Below are 21230 nucleotides of genomic sequence, written 5' to 3'. Positions count from 1 at the left end.
AACAGCTGTGCAACTCACTTGGCCTGCAGGAACTGCTCCTTTGAGTGCTTGGCGGGTGGTGTTCGCCCAGAGCGGTGGCCTGGCCAGTGGTGGTGGTCACTCTCTCGGGGGGTCAGAGTGAACTTGAGCAGGTGATTCAGGTTCACCTTCCTGTTGCCCTTGCGGAGCGCTTCTTCCACACTGTCATCCTGCAGGCTGCGTGCTACCTGCGCACCCGTCAGGGCCACCCAGTGAGAAGCAACCAAACCTAACTACCCTGCACTTCTCTGCAGGCTCAGCAGTCAGCACTGGCCCTTCAATCCTCTTTATTGGCTGATCCAAAGTAGACATTCTAAAACAAAACGTTAACAAACCACAAAAATAGTGGAGACAGGCAACCACTGAAAGTCAACCACAATGCAACAATTCTTAGCACATAAAACAACCTCAGCAATCGTGATGACACTAAAACCGCCGTTCTGCTTTTGCCAAGGCAGCCAAAGGCAAGCTAAAACACCTTCTTAGCTGCCTCTTCCATCACTATCTTGTCAGCAAGACCATTGGTTAGAGAATAGCAAGTTTAGCGAAGTCCTCCACACTGTGCACTGCATTAACCCTCAAGCTTCATGCCCTAACGACTAGCATCAAGTCGTCACACAAAAGCTGCCTTGTGGAAAAGGAGAGGGCGGCGGACCTGACTGCGCTGTCCCTGTGATGATGCCTGGGCAGCCGGTGGGGGCTGCCCCTTGGGCTGGGGCCTCTTGTCGGGTGTCGTGCGGTTGCGCTGGGGTGCAGGCCGACGGCTGCCCCCCTCTCCCTGCTGGCCTCCCCCACTCCATCGTCCCCGGCGGCCACCCACACCGCCAGGGCCGCCACTGCCGGGCCACTGCTGCTGCTGCTGCTTGCCCGAACCATCTGCACAACCAGAGAAGAGGGGGTCCAATCAATGGGCACACAGTGCCCATATTCCCGTGAACCAACCACAGCATTATGCAAGCAAGCTGGCTATAACTCAAATCCCGTGAGGTGGTGAATAAGTACTGGTCACCGCAACTGACAAGCGAGCTAACAGTTTAAACACACAACCCCAAGTGTACTAAAGCCACATGCCCTGGTGATTCTGGCCCAGGTGATTCTGGCCCAGGACATTCTGGCCCAGGACATTCTGGCCCAGGACATTCTGGACCAGGACATTCTGGACCAGGACATTCTGGACCAGGACATTCTGGCCCAGGACATTCTGGCCCAGGACATTCTGGCCCAGGACATTCTGGCCCAGGACATTCTGGCCCAGGACATTCTGGTCCAGGACATTCTGGCCCAGGACATTCTGGTCCAGGACATTCTGGCCCAGGACATTCTGGCCCAGGACATTCTCAACGCTTAATAGTGCGTTAAGTTGTTTCCTCCTCCTCCTCTGAGGGGCATTCATAATGTTTGCATTAGTGACAAGGAACACACACAATAAAATACGACATTTCCTGCCAAGGGACGTGCACTTCTGCCACTGGTAGAAGAGGTGCCACATATACTGCTGTAGAACACCTCATCCTAAGTGTTCTGAAAGAGCTTCACTCAAGCAGTCACTTCGTCATACCAGACATGTCTCTTGCGCAGTGTGCTGTTCATGCGAGGGAAGAGGAAGAATTCAACGGGTTTGGTTTGATTTGGTTTACAGGGTTTAATATCCCACTGCGGATAAGCTATAAGGATGCCAGTGATGGGCTCCAGAGGTTCCGACCAACAGGAGTTCTTAAACATGCACCGATACCGCATAGTACACATGAGCGTCTTGCCTTCTGCCTTCACCAAAAATTGGTCGCTGCAGCCAGGATTGCAGCTGTATCCTTGGGATGAGGCCCTAACTGCTGAGCCACTACGACGGAGCTCCAAAAGCCTACTGTCCCTTTAAACCAGTGCTTGTTGGCATAGCGTAAAATTACAAGGTTTTAAAGGCAGCGCTACATGTAAAGCACTCTTTACATGAAGTCAAGCACTGCTGAGAATATTTAAATTGTAACAAAAGTCGCTGTCAGTTTTCTCATCGCACTGATTTGTCAAGATGTCCTTCTGTTCAGTGCTGTGGATACAGAACTGAGTGAAGTTAAAGCACCACATTCATGATTTCACAAGGCATGAGCACTTCCTGCCCATATTCACCTCTTCACTGAGAAGTTAGGCTAGCAGTTATGACAAAAGTTATGGACCATCAGAGGAGAAAGCAACTTAGGAAACTGTCGTTTTGCAATAGAAACAAAACCTCTATTAATTCTGCGTGATGCTACTAGACATCTGCATCAAGGAGACTGCGCAGTTACATTCCAGCGTTTCAAAGTTTCTGCAGAAAGAAGGTTGACTGAACATTTTTTGAAGCACACCTGCGGGTTGGCACAGTGGTTAAGGCTCACAACAAGTGCGCCCAAGGATGCAGGATCGAATCCCGGCCTCTGTGGCCGTATCTCCATGGAGGTGAAAAGCAAGGCGCCCATGTGCTGTGTGATGTCAACCCATGTTAAAGAACCCCAGGTGGTCGAAATATCCAGAATCTTCCACTATGGCGTATCTCATAGCCAGAGCCGCTTTGGAACGTTAACGTCACAAACCAAACAAAACAATTTTTGTAGCGAGAGCTACATTGGCCACAGTCTCGGCATTTAGCAGTGCCTGTCCGAAAAAGAAAAAGAAGTAGAAGGAATAAAAGAAGAAAAAGAAAAAGAAAGAGAAGAGAATGAAAAAATATATAACTCTGTAGTTGGTAGAGGCAAACGACAACAGTGAGTTGCTAAGACAGAAGGTTCGTTCGAACGTTGTGACGCTGGCGTGCCCCGGAGTTCGACGTAGAGACAATGTCATACCCCTAGAATTCTACACCCGAATGAGAATGGTCAACGACAAGAGGCAAGGGGGTGCTCATACGTGAAGTCATTCCCCTATGGCATAAATAAAGCTGGAACTATACAGTAAACTACTATGTGCAAAAGCCATGTCTTTACTTTGAAGCCAAACCTAAGCATAACCATGCAGATTTCTCTCGCATAACTCCAGATTTAACAACAAGCTAAACCACAGCTAGTATTTTTTTGTAATGGGTTCACATTTAAAAATCGCCTCCCGCTGCATCCGCCACCCATGTAAGGTAGATTAGTAATGTCTAGCCGTCAAGCTGTAGCAGAATTTCAGATTTCTTCTGCTATCGGAATAGCTTTTTTTAGGCGAGCGTCCTACCGAGCTTGGTGCGCTGCCATCGTGCGAAATGCGATAACGGAAGTAACTGTGCTATAATCTACTGCGAAAGATGCGACAAGCATGTGATCAGGGAGACGAGATTCTGAGCCCACGAGCAAAAAGCGCGACGTTTTTTTGACTTTGGATGGATTGGAATTTCGCTGATTTGGCTTCTCTGGAACCCACGTTGCCAGCATAACATCGCAAAACCGTGGAAACCAAGACAGAGTGGTGGCGAAGATTTAAAACATTACGAGGGACTTCAGCGACTAAAGTAGTGAAAGGTGAAAGCCTGAGTGCCGCATTCTGCTGTGCAACTGGCACTAATTAGTAATTAAGATCACTTAATGCAATTAATAATCATTAATTAGATAAATTGTGAATTACTTAATTAGTCATCAATTGGTGAGTAACTATTTCATTAATTAGTAATTGATCATTGATTGACATATGGCCCATATAAGGCACACAGTCGCACATACTGTGGTAGTGCTCTGTGATTGGTAGCGACCTCTGTGACATCATCCCGCCTCGCCCAATCAGAACGGCACAAAGGCGGGACACGTTTTGTCTACCACAGCCCGAGGCATTAAAGGCTTTCACCTTAATATGGCTGCACCCTAGCTCTACTTTAGGCCAACGATAGTTGATAATATAGAGGAGTTCTATAGCACTAATGAGAGGGTGGCAAGCATTTAAATTAAGCTTAATAAGCGGTATAAGCCGAAGGTTGTACAGATCTATGCTCTTACACTTGTCATGACGATCTGGCTGTCGAAAGCTACTAGGAAGATGTTGAAAGGGCAATGGGAAAAGTAAAGCGTCTGTGTACTTTACTAACGGGTGACTTCAATGCCAAGGAAGGGAAAAAGCAGGCTGGAGATCAGTGGTGGGTGACTATGGCACTGGTTCTATGAATAGCAGGGGAGAGTTAGTTGAGTTTGCAGAGTGCAATAACTTTAGAATCCTGAATATCTTCTTTAGCAAACAGAAGAACCGGAAGTGGACGTGGAAAAGACCCAAGAGGGAGACTAAAATGATGTAAGAAGAGAAAGGTGTACCAATCGCGCCACTTTTTCTGCTCTCCGAACATTGCACAAGTCTCGCAGTTTCACTACTAGTAGTGACGCAGAAATGTGGACGCCAGTCGTCATCTGCTTGCAGTGAACGCATTTTTTAAGGCAAGTTTTGTAAGGACCATTTGTTGCAACCTTCAGACCTTTTAGGTGAGAAGCCTTTCGAGCCTCATCTCGTGTCGAAAATGTGGCAAGTTATGTACAGGGCCAGGTTTGTACTTACACTGAGGAGACCGTGTCTTAGCGAAAGGTACAGTGTCAACAAGATTTCTTGACTGCCCTGCACACTTGTCGAAAGTAAAGAAGAAATGAAAAATGCCTGCTGAGAGGCATGATATTCTAGAGCCAAAGTAACACTGTGTTCATCACGAGCCGCTCGACGCATCTATCAAGATGATGCAGCGATTCAAGAACCGAACATTTTACCTTCGAGCCTTTGCTAGGGCTGCCATCGACTCGAACTAATTGAGTCAGAAGCATTTCTAAAAACGAGTGATCAATGTCTATAATTCTCATGCTGTTTGTCTTGAAAGTCGTACACGTGCTCTTTTGCTCACCAGTGACACTAAAAATTTCTTATCCTTTGACAACAACGCTAGTCCTTTGTCCCCAATTAACTTTTTTAGGTTAATTACGAGTGCAATATATATTGTAACGGGTATTGCGCCAAACTTTCAGGCAACGCCCTGAGCTTACAGGACTGACGAAGTCCGAGAGTGGTCAGAGGAGTGGTCTGAGCGCGGTTCCAGGCAACCAACTTCGTCGTCTATGCCAACCAGCAACCACTTCATCGTCTACGCCACTGATTGTCTCCGCTTCGTCGTCGATTATAGTTTGTATCAATATGCAGTTTCAATCAGTACATGCTAAGTTTTACGATTTTACTGTAAAGTGTCCGATTTTCAGTGCTTTCTTACAAGTACTGTAGCGCCCACTCTCATTTTACAATTTTTCTCGATTTGTGTGTTGACTAAAAACAGGTTGCAGGGCTAGACCGAGTAGACATGTAAAAACGCGAACAGCTGATTTTGTGCCACCTGCGCCATCTCATGGCGGGCTGTGTACTCCACGGCGCATCTTATTTGTTTGCCACACCTCTTGTGGCGCTTCTACTCCAATCAGATCATGCCCGTTCAATAAAGTATGACTACATCGTCATCGAAATAGTCAACTTTTAGCTAGTCGAGGCTATCGAGCTGTTAGGCTTACTGTGTTGGCAGCGTAGTTGTTGCGGGTACGATTGAGAGATGTCTACAAGAAATACTTTCAAGTGTTCATGTCCAAATATTCAACAGATTTTTTTTGCATACGTAAATATAGCAAAGGTGAAGGGTACGCTTTCTGCACCTACTGCCGCTTGATGTGAATATTGCGCATGCTGGTCATCGGGGATTCTGCTTCATCTCAGTACAAAGAAGAATAAGGATTTAGCGAGCATCGTTGACACCAACGAAAAGTTTAGTGGGTATTTTAACTCTGAAGTGGATCAAGCCACTATTAAAGCAAAGAGTCTCTTCACGGCTTTTCTGATCAAGAAGTAACCATTCAGGAGTGCATAGATGAGCAGGGCACTCTGTTGCCAGTTTTCAGGATATTGATCGTACTTTCAAGTATGATAAGCTCTCAAAAGTTATGTTAAGCATTCTCACTCTCCCACGCAGTAATGCAGAGTGTGAAAGGATGTTTAGCAAAGTCACGAAGATGCACACCAGGTTTTGCTCCTCCATGTCAAAAAGAGGCCTCGAACAACTGTTAATTGTCAAATGAAAGGGGTCTGGAGTTTGTCACAATCAGGTGTTTGACAAGGAGTTCCTGCGGAAGGCAAAAGCAGTAACCTCATTAGTAGTGTCTGAGCCTTTCACTTCAAATAAGTCTTTCTGAAGTTTTATTTGCACGACTTTCTGAACTTTTGTTTGCGCGACTAAGTAACTCGGGGGATGAACTGCAAAGCATGATTGATGACCTAGACAGGAAAAGCAGAAAGGTAGGCTTGAAAATCAATATGTAGAAGACTAAGATAATGTTCAACAGCTTCGGGAAGGAACAGCAGTTTACGTTAGGTAGCGAAGCACTGGAAGTAGCAGGTCTACTGAGGGAAGGTAGTAACTGCAAATCCAGACCATGAAAGAGAAATACTAGGGGAATAAGACTGGGATGGAGTGCATTTGGCAAGTTTTCGCAGATTGACTAGCAGCTTACCGGTATCGCTCAAGAGGAAAGTATACAACAGTTGCATCTTACCTGTGCTCACCTATCGGGCTGAAACATGGAGGCTAAGGAAAAGGGTTCTACTTAAGCTGAGGATTACGCAGAGGGCTATGGAATGAAAAATGGTAGGAGTAATGTTTAAGAGATAGGAAGCATCCAGAGTGGGTCAGAGAAGTAGCTTTAGGTAATGATATTCCAGTGGAAATCAAGAAGAAATGGGCTGGGCAGGACACGTAGTGCGTAGAGAGGACTACCGATGGTCGCTTAGGGTAACAAATCGGATTCCAAGGGAAGGAAAGCGTAGCAGGGGTCAGCAGAAAGTTGGGTGGGTGGATAAGGTTAAGTTCGCAGGGGTCAAGTGGCTGATGATGATGATGATGATGATGATGCATATGTCGCCTAAAATGAAAGATTCCTTTTCTGAGGTCGCAACAAATTAAAGAGCACTGCAGAACCTGCACTGGAGTAATGCAAAAGCATCGATGCTTTTTTTTTTTCCCCTTCTTGCTGTTTTTGAATTTGGGTTGCTTTTTTTTTAACTGCTCCATTGCACACTACTCCCTTCGTATGGCCTTTTTGTCTACTTCCATTTGCGTAACGTCACATCCTTGACTATGCCCTTTTTGTCTCTACTTTCGGTTGTGCAACGTCACATCCTTGATGTCACATTAATTCACTCCTTGTTTACTCATTTTAGTTTTTGGTACTTTCAAATTGAGCGCCAATTCGTTACTATGGCATTTTTCGGCTCTACTTCCGGTTGTGTGATGTTACATCCTTGACATTCCCCTAATTGACTGACTTATGACTTAACTATTTCAATCTTTGGTAATATCAAATTGCACGCCAATCCCTTCATATGCCCTTTTTTGGCTCGACTTCACGTTGCGTGACGTCACATCCTTAATGTCACCTTAATTGGCTGACTTAATTATTTAATATTTGATACATTTTGACGTCATCCTAATTGACTGACTTAATTAAGTATTTTAGTATTTGATACATTTAAATGTGGCACCAAGCCATTGGCTAATGCGATCATTTTCACCTTTTACATTTTTTGCCTCTAATTACCTCATTAACTTATTGGCCTAATTATTTTTTGGACACATTACACCACCCTCTATTGATTGACACCCCTCATTAACCTCTACCACTCCTCAATTACAACTGTGGTGGACACGATTTTGCAGACATGTTCTGCGGACGCAGTCTGCACACGTGGTCTGCGGACAGAAATCTGAACATAGTGAAGTCATGCTTTTGCATTAAAACAAGAAATAGGTAAATTAGTGTCTCAAAGTTGACAAAAACATGCATTTTCTGTTACAGTAGGGAAAAGAATACAAACTACGAACAACGAACTACTGAGACAGAGTACGAACATGCCTGCCTAGTGTGGTGCCTCATTATCAACACACCAGACATTGTTGCGGAAGCATTCTACACATCATTTGCCACAAAAAAAGGATGATGCAAAGCAAAAAGGCAATGCAAATGTTACCCATGCTCCTTTTGAGTTCTCTAAGAAGCCAAACTGTGATCTCTCATAATTACACCCCTTCAGGAGCTTGCGCTGCACCATGTGACTGACGATTCAGTAGTGCGACATAAAAAACCCAACGTGCCTATTCCTTTGAGAACAAGTGTGCAAGAAACCAGCGATCAACATTTCACTTAAGAAACAAGGAGCAGTGCTAACGAAGAAAAGAAAATTAACGTTTTCGTGAATGCCTGCATGGACTGCATTTGCCTGCACCATTATTACTATTTTCATACAGCAGCAGGGAGACAATGACTGCTGGCTGGATTTCTTGTGTGATACAAACACTACCAATGAGAGTGCAGCAGCAGAGAAATTGGGCGAAGAAAGATATGTGCCAAATTTTATGCTCAATCTAACAACTCAAGCCTTACACATGTAGGAATGAATGGAAATATCCAGTGTAACCCAAGGACCTCACGCTATCAGCATGTCACCATGCCTACAATGACCTGCATGCTTTCAGTGCAGTTGTAATGACAGGGCATATTGCCCGTAAGTGCTACTACTGTTCCTTACTCTATCTTACCCTGACTGCCAAGAAAATGTCAAAGCCTGCTACACAAGCAGTTCCTCTTCCAACTCCTTGGACATCAACTGCAATACCCAAGCCGATTGCAAATTTACGTGACATGACATGCGATTCCCAACAACCATGCGTTTTTCACTTCTTGTTCATGTTTTTCAACCTTTTTTTTTTTCATTCTTTTATGCAAATGACTGACACTTCATGACTGGTTCATGACCTGGCCTGATTACTAGCGATGAAATCAGCACTGTCTGGTGCTCCCCTAATTGCCCTACTATTATTGCACTCACTACAATAGATAACTGTGCTCCTACAGTAACCCGCATAATCCTGAGTGAGCCTAGGGGCCCCTGCCTTTTGCAGTGCTGCAAACAGCTTGGGAGGTGGACTATAGTTCTTTGTTCAGGACAAAGGTGCGCAAGGGGGAAGTTGATAGAGGGGGGTCAGTAAAGCCTGAGGTGCACACAGACAAAAGCTACTATACTCTTACAAGCTGTTTGCAGCAATGTAATAGGCTGGGTGCCTGGGCCCAGTCAGGATGGTAATTGTAGTGCTAACTGCAATTATGGTGTGCATGATCTTGAATGGGGCAGAACCGGGCCAACAGGGACATGTGAACACATAAGTATGTGCCCTTTAAGAACAATGTGAAAGAACACATTTTCAAAAAAAATTGCCGCATTTCTAATCATTTACAGAGCAGTCCACTTATAATGTGCTGGGAAAGGTTGAGGGTCGCCGGAGAAGGGGTAGGCAGCGAACGCAATGGTTAGATGGCATCCTTGAGGCACTGCAGATGAAGTTATGTGATGTTAGGAAGATAGTGAGAGACCGGAAAGCGTGGCGTGACATGGTCCATAGGGTCATGAAGACACGACTGAACGACTGAACTGAACTGAACCACTTATGACACCAGATATAACGATATATCGCTTATAATGATCAAATTCTTGTGATTTATCATTTTTTCCATTGCGCCTATGTAAAAATAAACCAGATATAACAATCAATTATCGGCGGTACATAGGATACGAAAAATTTATCGCCGCCCGGTAGGTGTTTCCCATGAAAATTTGACTGAATATTCAAAAGATGAAATATTTAGAAGACAATAACGTGAGAACTCAACAAATGTGGCAAATGGTGATATGCGACAAAAACGGAATAAAATTAGCACTATCATCATCGCAATCACAGCGGCGCAAAGGGTGCTGCTGCCAAGGCAGTTATATAGAACTTCTGGTGTGGCGGTCCCCCATGGAGCGGGTGAAGCCGGCCGAGCCAGCGGCGGCCATGTTGCAAGGGGCAAAAAGCATGTGGCGCAGGCCAGTGAAAGCTCATCGTGCGCATTTCGCGAACACTTGCGTGCATGTGAATTTAAGAAAATCTTAATGAAATCATTTTGTCATCAAAATTCATTGTTTAGACTGCCAATTTCTTGTTTCATACGCCTTACATTGTGATAAGAGTGGATGTAATCGGGGCCGAGCTATTATAATGTTCTCCAGATTTTGTCACTGCTTCTTGGACCAAAGAACACTTCTGCGCTGCGGCTCACATAGCACATCCGTAAATTGAGTTTCAAAATTAGAGCACACAGTTGACGAACATTGTTTCGGGATGAGAATATGCCCTTAAATCTGAATTGCGGCACATATGCTTCGCTGACAGTATGAAAATTTTCTGTCCAAAAGAGCAGCATTCGTTGCCTGAATTACCAACGCTGAAGCAACTAAGTCTGTTACTTTAATGACATTAATAGTATTTGAAAACTGTATTAACACTACGACTTCTAAAACTAGTGCAACATCTTTCAAACTCTTTTGGATAGCACTATGAGAAAATACAACAGCCTTTCAATAAAAATGTTTCAAGCTGCAAAAGTGTTACGATGATGCTACAGAAATTATGAAGTGCAGGAAAGAAACAAATCATGTCTTCTTTCAGATGTTTTTGCCAATAGCTAACCGAGGGGACGCACCCAACGCCAGATGCTGGTTTCTTTTAGGCGGTCAAAAAAAAATATATATATACCTGGAGTCCTTAGCACTCCTTACGCGCTGTGAATCCATAAACATTGAGAAAGTTTATCTTCTATCATGAGTTTATTTCAACCGAATGAGACATCGTTCTGCATAGTTTACCATTTGATTTTGAATTCTGCTCGTACAGACCTTTTAAACGATATATGACGATGTTGCAGCCTAAAGTTTAAATGTTAATGAAATCACCTAATTAAAGCTCATTAGCTTTAATTAGGTGTAATAGTGCAATCTTATAGTGCAATATCTCGTTCTTAATACAAGCTATTCAACAATATATGACTTGATGCTGTAGCGGAAAGTTGAATTTAATACAAAGAACTAATTTATCTATTTTTATTTATTTTATTACTGATGGCAATGAAGACTACAAGTCTAGTGCAGTTATATTCTGCATAATCTATTCAATGACGTAAGACTTGAGGCTCTTATACTCTGCATAATCAACACAGCACATTTATACACACTGTATAAATGCGCTGTGCCATAGGATCCAATAATGCTGCTCAATAATATATAATTTCTTTTTCAGAACCTTTTAGCTGAAGTTTTATCCCATACGATCCAAAAGAGCATGAAGATATCCAGACAAGTGCAAAGTAGCGCACAGCCGCAAATGGGACGTTATATATGGAAGGGCCTCTTGGCGATACCTCCTTCTTGCCCCTTGCAAAATGACAGATGCCGGCTTTACTTTTCACGCACCGCCTCCTCTCCATAAGTTCTATATAACCACCTTGGCTGCTGCAGTCGTATCCTCGTCGCCATCACCGATTCCGCGTCTGTGGAAGATGGCGACGACCACATAGACGGACGGCGCAATAGCTCACGAGATGAAACGGCAGATTCATCGGGATTTTTGGCAGGATTTCAAGGTTGGAAGCCTAGTGAAAAAATACAGACATTTGCACTTCACGATTTTAACAATCATCAAGGCTGGGGATGTCCTTCAATTCATCCAGCCGCTAATCAGTTTCGTGCAAGCAAAAAGAACTGCCGCCAGCGTACATGCTACTGAAACCGATGCTCACAGCGATTGTCAAGCTTCAGCTGCTACTCAAGCGAGCGCGAATTTCAGACTTCTTTAAGTATGCTTAAGTTACTTTGTGGCTACTAATGTATATTGTAAAAAAGAGTTTACTGCTCTTTACGATGATTAGCATTGTTCAACCTGATTACTCATCGCTAGTAAGTAGGCAAGCCTACAGCATGGGAATATATGTGGGAGTGCCTTTTATTCCCATTTTTCTTTTTTTTTCGCCGGTCCAGATATAACGATAATCAGTTATACGATCGGATTTTCAGGTTTTCTCAATATTGTTATAAGTGGACTGTACTGTAACACCAATTCAGAAATTCTCACTTCAAATACTGCCAATTTACATCACACCATAATAATGCAAACAAAAAAAACTACTAACATCACAAACAATGCAATGAGAGCAATAAAGATGTCCCAGGCAGTTACTGTAACTATACTTAACTATACTGATTAATAAACATTTTTGTAATGCAATGATTCGTAAGCTAGCTATAATTTACAAGATGTAAAAGATGGTTTTCAGAGCTTAGAGGTTTGCAGAATGAACTGGATGGCACCATAGAGTTGTGAATTTCTTGTATCAGATCAACAGCCACAGTGCACTGGAACTGGCATCAATGAATACTATATCTGCTCTGAATGTGGGAATCCAAGTGCACAGTACTACAATTAATTACTGCCTGGTGACTTAGGCCACAATAGACCCTGTTTTAACCCTTTTGCTGGCTTCAAATCACTAAAACACTCCCTGATCATGCATGTTTCAAGCACCAGGATACATAAAAACAAGGTTTGGTTTGGTTTGTAGTGTTTAATGTCCCAAAGGAACTCAGGCGACAAGGGGCGCCACGTGGACAACTCTGCAAATTAGTGTGCGCCCAAGGTGGTCGAAATTTCCAGCACCCTTCACTGCGGTTTCCTTCATGGCCCAAGTCACTTTGGGTTGCAACCCCAAACCCTATAAACCAAACAACACCCAACCCATGAGTGTATATGTGCTTGCTTTTGTGTATCCTGGTGTTGAAATCACGCATTATCCGTGCGTGTTAGTGACTTTACGCCAGTAAAAGCACAGAAAAACTCTTAGCAGAAGTGTTTTTTTCTGACCAAACTGTGATGGAAGTGGACACCTTGGACACAAGCTTTTTGTTGTACCCAAAACAAGGGCCCCTTAACTGCATTAAGTAACAGCAGAGAAACGTCACCAACAAGCTGCAAATGCCTTAAAGGGGGCTTTCAAGTTCCCATGGCTCTTTCCAATTCTCGTGCTAAATTAACTGTTTTATTTTTATTAACAAAGCTACTTACATATTCCTTAATTCTGTTTCAATTTTAAACATTGAATGTCTTAAAAGCCGTCACACGGTTGAACTTTTCCCCTTAGTGAAATACAATGAAGTAAACAAAGCCTTTAGCTGCAAAGTAACTAATAGATGCCCAGCTTGGCGCAAATTAGTGAATATACTTTTATTGTCATCACATGCTTTATAAAGAAAACACAGTATCCCCTATTCAAGTACATGTATGTACGCGTTGCCACATTAAAAGGGTACAGTATATCCATTCTATCAAAAACAGCAATAGTCTCCTTTTAAAGGAGTAGCCATGCAAAATTTTAGCTCCGAGTTCCTTGGTATGACACGAAGCACATTACAAAACTTGAAAGTCAAGCGCATTCCACCAGAAAGGAGGAAGTAATTTATAGTAAGTTTTTCTCTCAAGCAGATAAGGTCTCAACTGCCAAACAACAGCAGAGGTGTCAAGAGTTTCTGGTCAGTCAGGCATACAAAAAAAAGCAGCATGGGTGCTGCTTTGTTCAGTTTAATTTGAATTAACTCTAGCCATGTCCAAGAGCTGGAATGCCAAAAAGAAATGAGCAGAATTACACTGAAATTTTTTCATGACTTACATGACCTCAACTTGTCTGTGATGTCACAGTCCGTAGGCAATTGAAACACAAGCAACAATTCAATTGTAAATTATTAAGCTTCCATAGGTCAATTCCATTTCATAGCTTATGTACAGTACTCTTCCGCACACTATATTAAAGCAAAAAAAAAATAATAATAAAAACACTCATCCAAAATTCTGGCTTGTCTACCCCTTGAAAGGGAAGTTGAAATTGTGGCTATATGTTGTAGATACCTTCGTAAAATGCTTTTTTTTACTATGTCTGTCGTTTCTCTTGACAAATGTGTATTCATTGCCTTGAAATAAATTGTTGAGGTGCCAACAGGACAGGCTTATTCTAGCCAGGTGAACACTGACACTAGCATGAGACAAGTGCTGAGTTTGCCGACAAATTTTGCCCTACTGAATGCTGTGTGTCTTCCAAATTCTGTCCTAGTTCTCTATGGCAATTTTAATTTTCTCGCTATTAATTCGAACATTATCTAAAAAGAACTCCCCCCTGCCCCACTACCAATTTTTTCACTAGATTTTCTCCCTCAAATATTTCACTGGTCTTTTTGACCCTGCCATCCCCATAAACCACCAAATTCTCAAAATGAAAACCACCCCAAACCGATCAGGTGCTGTAACAGAGCCAATTCTGAGCAGAAGAACCTAGAATGCATTTTTCTCCAGGCGGTCCTCAGCTGAACCTTCTTACCGTTCCATTGAACAGAGCTGGGCACTGCTCCAAACAACTTCAACTAACCTAACAGTAATCACAATAATGTGAAGTAACAGTATGCCCTGATTCAATTAGTAATGACAGAGAGCCAACAAAAAAAAAAAAATGTGCAGGCAGGCAGTTGCTAATAACCTATCAACTTTATGGCAAACCTGCAGAAAAAGCAATAAATATTTATGACTACAGAATGCTTAAAACAACCAGTAGCCAGTTTTACAGTGACATCTTGCCAACTATTCCATTAATAACCCTCGCAGTTTTGAGCATTATTAAACCCTTTATGCTCCCACAGATTTTGTGACATGGCGAACTTTCATTTCAGCGAAGGCCTTTGGGGTGTTCTATAATGAAAGAAATGTAATAAATAACAATAGTCTAGATTTATTGCAGGAAAAATGCTAGATAATAACGCTACTAGTTGCTTGCAATATAGGACACACCAGACGTCGTTCCTGCTGTGCTGGCTTACCTTCTTAACTAGTGATACCTGCCAACATCAGGAAGTCTGGCCAAACTGACTCCTTTACCACAAAAGCCCCCATCGAAAGCTTGATTATAAAGTCACATGCGACCCTCACAATGTCCAGTGCATGAGAAATAAGGAGTGCCTCACTGAAGGTAAATAAAAAAAATAAAAATAAATATAAAGAAAAAAAACAAAAAAAAAAGGTTTAAATGTGGAAAAAGTAGAGGCTGCTTTCCCAGAATTTGAACATCCAACTTTCTGGGAACAAGTGAACAATTATGAAGGTTCTTCAAAATATTTCCTTCAATTTTGCACGTATTTAGAGACCAACAACATGACCTCTCTCTCATGCATTGTAATGGAACATCTTCCAAGAGAATTGGAGCACACTGCTAACCCACTGCCTTATAAACAACACCTATGGGAAACAGGGTTGCATCAGCAAAGTCATTAAAATGATGTCCTTTGGCTTTAACAGGTCTACAAGCTGTCCCAATATGGTATGACAAATTTCTGGATGGATGCTGGATATATTTTTGGCACATGTCAACAAAGGTTTCCTTTTAAATGTGTGTTTGCAACCTTATTTCTGTCTGCTGCTTTATGCTGTGCTAGAGAGCTGTCCCAGTAAAAACAGAGCATTTAAAGGAACAAATTATGGGTGCTCTTTATGACAATATTAATGTGAACCAATGCAAAGAAGGCTGACTTTTTTCTAGAGTTGATTGTCAGCACTTGTCCTATTGTCTTTCTTGGCCTGTCTCTTGCTCTGTTTGTTAAGATGACCCCACACCACTTTTCTGCGCATTCTTGAGATAAGATAACCAATGACAGCAGTGGTGAGCCACCAAACATTGGCTGTCTACACTGCTGATATTGCTTTCAGAGCATAGAATGACATTTTTTTTCTCTTGGTTCGAACAGTTTTCTTTCCAAGCGTCTATTTTATGACAAAACAATCACTGACAATCCGCTTTCAAGTAGAACGAATAAATCCGCATCAAAGACCGAACAACAAGAACAACAACAACAAAAAAAGTATTTAACATTGTAGGTTAGCAGCTGTGTGCACTAGAAGGTCCAAGCATCCAGCAGTTGCCTAAATTGGACTTTACCCAGTAACAAAGCCTCGCGTTCGCCCTCAGGAAAACAGTGCGGGAGGCTATCGACCGGTTACGACGGTTTGCAGCCGGCGGCGGCGAGATTTCAAGCCGGTGCGAAACGAACACTTCTTGCATGCAAATCCGAAACCGTCAAGCTATCGCACCGTGTCTAGAAAGAGAAACAGAGCAGGGAGAGTCTAAACTAAGCCCATGACAATCTGATAACACAGTCAGTTAAAAGCAACATAAAATATGTTGTCTTGCTCAACTCCTAATTCAGCATCAACATGCCAAGCGGGTCTGGTCAGTAACCCCCCTGCTTCGCAGCCCTAGACAACATTCTCAAAACGAATTTATCCATAAACATGCGGGCTCAATTACACGCCCATTGCATCAACTGGCCACAGCCACTTGTTCGGGCATGTAGTACGGAACCGAAACTAAAAGTCACCGGGAAAATGAGCATGTTAGGCCTACAACGCGTTGCGCAAACTGCGTGTCCCCAAGCGCGTTACAACACCACGGGAGGTCAACACCTTGAGGAAAACAACACGCTGACTTTCCACAGCGTGAGAAAACGGTGTGCGAGAGCTGATCAAACGGCAAAACGCGTCAATAAGCAGACACGAAGCTAACTGCGTAGTGCGCCGCCGCACGAATGTTATCGCATCAAGCACGAGTGTCGAGCCGCCACTGCGAGCAGCAGCCCACCTTGTTTGCTCTTGGCGTCAGTGCCGGCATTCCCCTTGGGAGCGGACGACGAGCGGGAATTTTTCTTGTCCATCGTAGGAGGCTCTAGCATGGACGACGATGCACAGACCGTCGACAACAGACGCGCTGGCAAAGGCGGCGACTCCGAAAGGAGTGGCGATAGCTACCTGGGTCTTCATGGCCGGGACAATTCAGAAGAGCTGCATATTGAAACACCCGGAAATAAAACTTGTATACTTTGAAGAGACCAGTGACTGATTTGAAACGAAGGTCGGGCGCTAGCGAGATCGAATCACCGGTAGCTGGGGGACGTTGCTATCCCCCAATCGTCCGATCTGGACGAAATTTGAGCTAGGCACTGAATGGAACGTCCAGCTTCGTCGCGAAATGGCGACGACGGCAGCGACCCACTGTTGCTGCAGCGGTAATAGAATCCCGCTAGGTTTAGAACTGGCTGGCTTGCGGCCCAGCCAAGGTCAATTCCCAGCGACCCAGCGATGGATGCTTGGCGCTTGACACGTGCACTTACAACCAGCTGACCAGCACGCATTCGAAGGGTAAATAAAAATACTAGATGCGCATCACGTGAATGTGCCTGTTGCTTACAACAAATAAATTATTTCATAATTTGCTTTTCTTTGGAGCATGCTTAATCTATTGTTACAGCCCTCGGTCGACCGAGGTGTTGCCGAGGCGGAGTGACTAACAATATTATGAAGGGCGCGATACAAATTAAAAAAAAAAAAAAAAAAGATTGTACGCGGCGTGTATATGCCCCAGATCCTTCAACCCCTCTCACATACCAGAGAGACACACATCAAAGTTCTTGATCTGCATGATAATCTGCTGTGATGCTTAGCTTTTTATTTGAGCATTTAACAGGGAACTATAATTGCGGAGGAATCATGCGTGCACTGCAGACTAATTTCATCTAACCACAGTATTTGCTTCAGCACTATTAAATTCATATGCCAAATGCCTGTCTTTGTAGAAACAGAGCATAATTTGGCATTACCGCACACAAAACATAATTAGCTACAAACAATAAAATATAAAAGATCTTTAATTGGGTTCCACTGTTTCAACAATAAGTTGGCCTTTGCATGGCCAACAATTGTAGTGTTAGGAGCAATGTTGGTTGTAGGAACATGTGCTGCACCACAACCGATGATGCATGCTCATCATATCCCCATCAGTGGCAATGTGTACTACTGTACACATCAAATTTGGTGCCAGTCTGCGCTCTTGCCCTTAATGCAAATGGGCTCAGAAGCCACACAAGTACTGAGAAATGCCTTCTGAACAAATTCTGGATGGATAACTAGCAGTACTATCTCGTTCATGTGCTTTCAACCAGAAGCCCAACTAAAAGTCTAGATGGATGCCGCCACCTTCTACAGACCTTCACAGGAGTGCATTGCAATTCTTTTTCTTTCTTTGCGTGTAACACATCATTGTGGAAATGGTGTTCATATTAGCAGTGATAATGAAGAGAACCTGTAGCTGCTAACCAAAAGAAATAAAACCCAGGTGAAATCGATTAAGGAATTCTCGCAAGTAAACACAGAGTGCAGCAACACCCGTAACCAAGGATCCCCCAATCGTCCGATCTGTACTTGATGCTGTCAGAAGTTGGCACTATACCAGCAGACTTGCATAAAAGGCAAACAAATGCGGCAAAGCTCGCACCAAATAATGAAAGACATAAAGACGCTGGAATTAACATATATTCATTTATTTATTCATTACTCATTACAAAAAAAGGCCCACGAGAAGCACACGCACATACTACTCATGGCATTGTGTACATACATTTGTTGTCATTTGTTTTCAGAGTGCAGCAACACCCGTAACCAAGGATCATCTATTATCGAGCTGCTTGACTGCTTTATGAAGTACACCCTCCCACTTTTTTAACCTGAGCGCACGAGCTTCGACTGTCCAGTCGATAAGCGCCGTATGACGGAGCAGAGCGGCGAAATGAGCGAGAATACGCGCGTGCGTGCAATGAGCACTCCGGTGCAGCTGCCCTCTGCCAGGCTGTTCTGGGAACGGGATCTCACCCCTGCTTCTTTTAAGCGCTGTTATCGTCATCATCATTTTTCTTTTTTGAACTCTTCCATCAAGTTATAAATAAGCGGTCAGGTGGTAGCGCTAGCGCTGGATGGAATGCGATATACGCCCACTGATTATACTGCATGCGTATCACCATTTTGTTTCTCTTTGCTATGGGATTACTTCGCTTATCAATTAACCTCTTCTTCTCATACAGGAAAGCAGGCGGTATCACGCGACTTTTTCTAGTTTTTTTCCCAGTGGCATGCAGAAAACAAACGGCAAAGCGATAACGCATAAAGAAGGTGGGGTTGGATCCGGTTCCCGTAACAGCCTGGCAGAGGACAGCTGCCCCGTAGTGCTTACTGTGCGCACGCGCGTATTCTCGCTCATTTCGCCGCTGTGTTCCGTCGTACAGCGCTTATCAACTCGGCGGTCGACGCTCGAGCGTTCAGGTTAAAAAAGTGGGAGGGTACTTCCAAAGGAAATTTTTTAGAACCTAGCATGTTTCATAAGCATTCATATGTGCAAAGGGATGGAATTAATCTAAATGCTCCATTGGAAGAAATCAAGTCTTCATTGGCATTGTGATATGCATAACGAAATATAACAGTGCAAAGAACGAGACGAAACACGGAATGAAGAGACACGGATACGGGCGTTGTCCGTGTTTCTTGTTTTTTTCTTCCATGTTTCGTCCCATTTGTTGCACTGTTATATTTGGTTGTGCAGTACCAACTAGCCCAGCATCTTACACTTATAATATGCATGGCAGTCTTAAAAGTTCTGAGGATCCGAATGTATCGACAAGGTGATACACGAATATTGTGCATTGCGGATGCAATGACATCCAAGAGCAGCACTATACGTCACTGATGTCAATGTTCCACAGGATCCACTCAAGAAAAAGTTTATGAAAGTGGCACCAGTACTTGATGCTGTCAGAAGTTTGTACTATACCAGCAGACTTGCATAAAAAGCAAACAAATGTGGCAAAGCTCGCACCAAATAATGAAAGACATAAAGACGCTGGAATTAACATATATTCATTTATTTATTCATTACTCATTACAAAAAAAGGCCCACGAGAAGCACACGCACATACTACTCATGGCATTGTGTACATACATTTGTTTTCATTCTATAAATATACAAAAAGTAACAAAAAGAAGACTACATTCCACTGTAACTATATAAGGTAGTCACATTTCATGTCATCCAAAGTGTGGGGAGCAAGTCTCGTGTAAAATCTTTGCTCAACATATATATCTAAAGTGATGGAAAAGTGTATTCACGCACGCACACACACACACACACACACACACACACACACACACACACACACACACACACACACACACACACACACACACACACACACACACACACACACACACACACACACATAATTGCAATAGCAAACAGACAGCTAGAAAGGCAGAGAAAAAGCTAAGATAGCTCACAAGCATGAAAAAGAAGTAACTTTCTTATTGAAAATGCACATAACAAAAACTTCAATTGATGGAACTGGTCCCACAAACAAACTTGGACAAGATGAAACAAGCTCGTATATATTAATAAAAATTACATTGCAGCCACACAGGAAACATAAAAGTATCAACGTCAAAATTGGCTAATGTAGCACAAATAGTAGTTGCTATCAAGATGAGCATGGGGTAATATTTCATGGGAGGAACGGAAAGCGCAATAAGTCTCGCCTAACATGTGCAAGATGCATGGAAAGTAGACAGTACTACTAATGCACTATATCCATACCTTCATATTGGAACAAAGAGGAAAGGAGATGAAAATTACAAGAAGGTTGTTTTAACCTCAACATGAGTGATAGGATCGTCTCTTAGCAGTCAGTCAAAACCGCAGCAAAGCTGGGCTTCCAGAGTGTAGTTGATCAGGTAAACTACCAATGCCTAATAGCAAAAGAAGCAAGAGTGAAAGCAATTGGCAACTTCCAAAGCTGCAGGCAAGCTGACTTACAGGCACATGCTTTCCAACCAAAGACCCTCGTCCACAGACTGCGTTCATTTCCTGCATTGCCCACAAAAGAGGTTAGCACGAAGGGAGAAGTGTCATTCAACCACTGTTATAGTCTTTCTTGGAAAAAAGAGAGGAATTTTTTATAATCTGCATAATCCTGAACTCCAGACACACATCGAGGGCCACTGTCCCCTCCACCACCCAATACTTGCCTTCATTTCATCTTCGCATTCACACAGAGTCCCTCCCCTGCTCTGAACAAAAAAGCACAGACCACCAGTTGCCTTATAAGACTTTTGTTACAGGCAAGCTAGAAACCAGTGAGATTAGAATATATGCAAAGTTTGTATTTCCTGGAAACCTTATTCAGCGACTACTATGTGTTCCATCGACAAATTCTGCATGCAGGATAGGGCATTTCCTTTTTTCTTATTCTAAAAATGATGAGAGAATGCCATTTGTGAACAAAGGTCTTTAGTTGGAAAGAACACTTGTCTGCTAGTCAGCATGCCTGCAACTTTGAAAGTTGTCAATTCTGGGAAGCGGACATTCACAAATCTGCCAAATTTCAGGTTTCTGTTTGATGCTCTACATTTACACCGCCTAGCCCATAGTACACTT

At 43.2% G+C, this 21230-nt stretch overlaps 1 protein-coding gene across 1 annotated transcript in view; it reads right to left on the bottom strand.

Annotated features, from left to right (window-relative positions):
* Window positions 1-16975, bottom strand: part of LOC146194596 (E3 ubiquitin-protein ligase RNF10) — a 66917-nt gene extending 49942 nt beyond the window's left edge. The window contains exons 1-3 of the mRNA XM_084597460.1: window positions 16560-16975; window positions 674-894; window positions 19-206 (exon numbers count right to left, since the gene is read on the bottom strand). Of these exons, the coding sequence (XP_084453586.1) occupies window positions 19-206; window positions 674-894; window positions 16560-16650 (500 nt within the window). The 5' untranslated portion in view covers window positions 16651-16975. The remainder of the gene's footprint in view (window positions 1-18; window positions 207-673; window positions 895-16559) is intronic.
* Between the last annotated feature and the right edge of the window lie 4255 nt (window positions 16976-21230).

The sequence above is a fragment of the Amblyomma maculatum genome, chromosome 3 (assembly GCF_055883805.1).
Source record: "Amblyomma maculatum isolate TAMU_Amacu chromosome 3, ASM5588380v1, whole genome shotgun sequence".
Taxonomy (NCBI): domain Eukaryota; kingdom Metazoa; phylum Arthropoda; class Arachnida; order Ixodida; family Ixodidae; genus Amblyomma; species Amblyomma maculatum.
The sequence above is the reverse complement of the archived record's forward strand: the minus strand, read 5'-3'. Positions and strand labels throughout refer to the sequence as shown.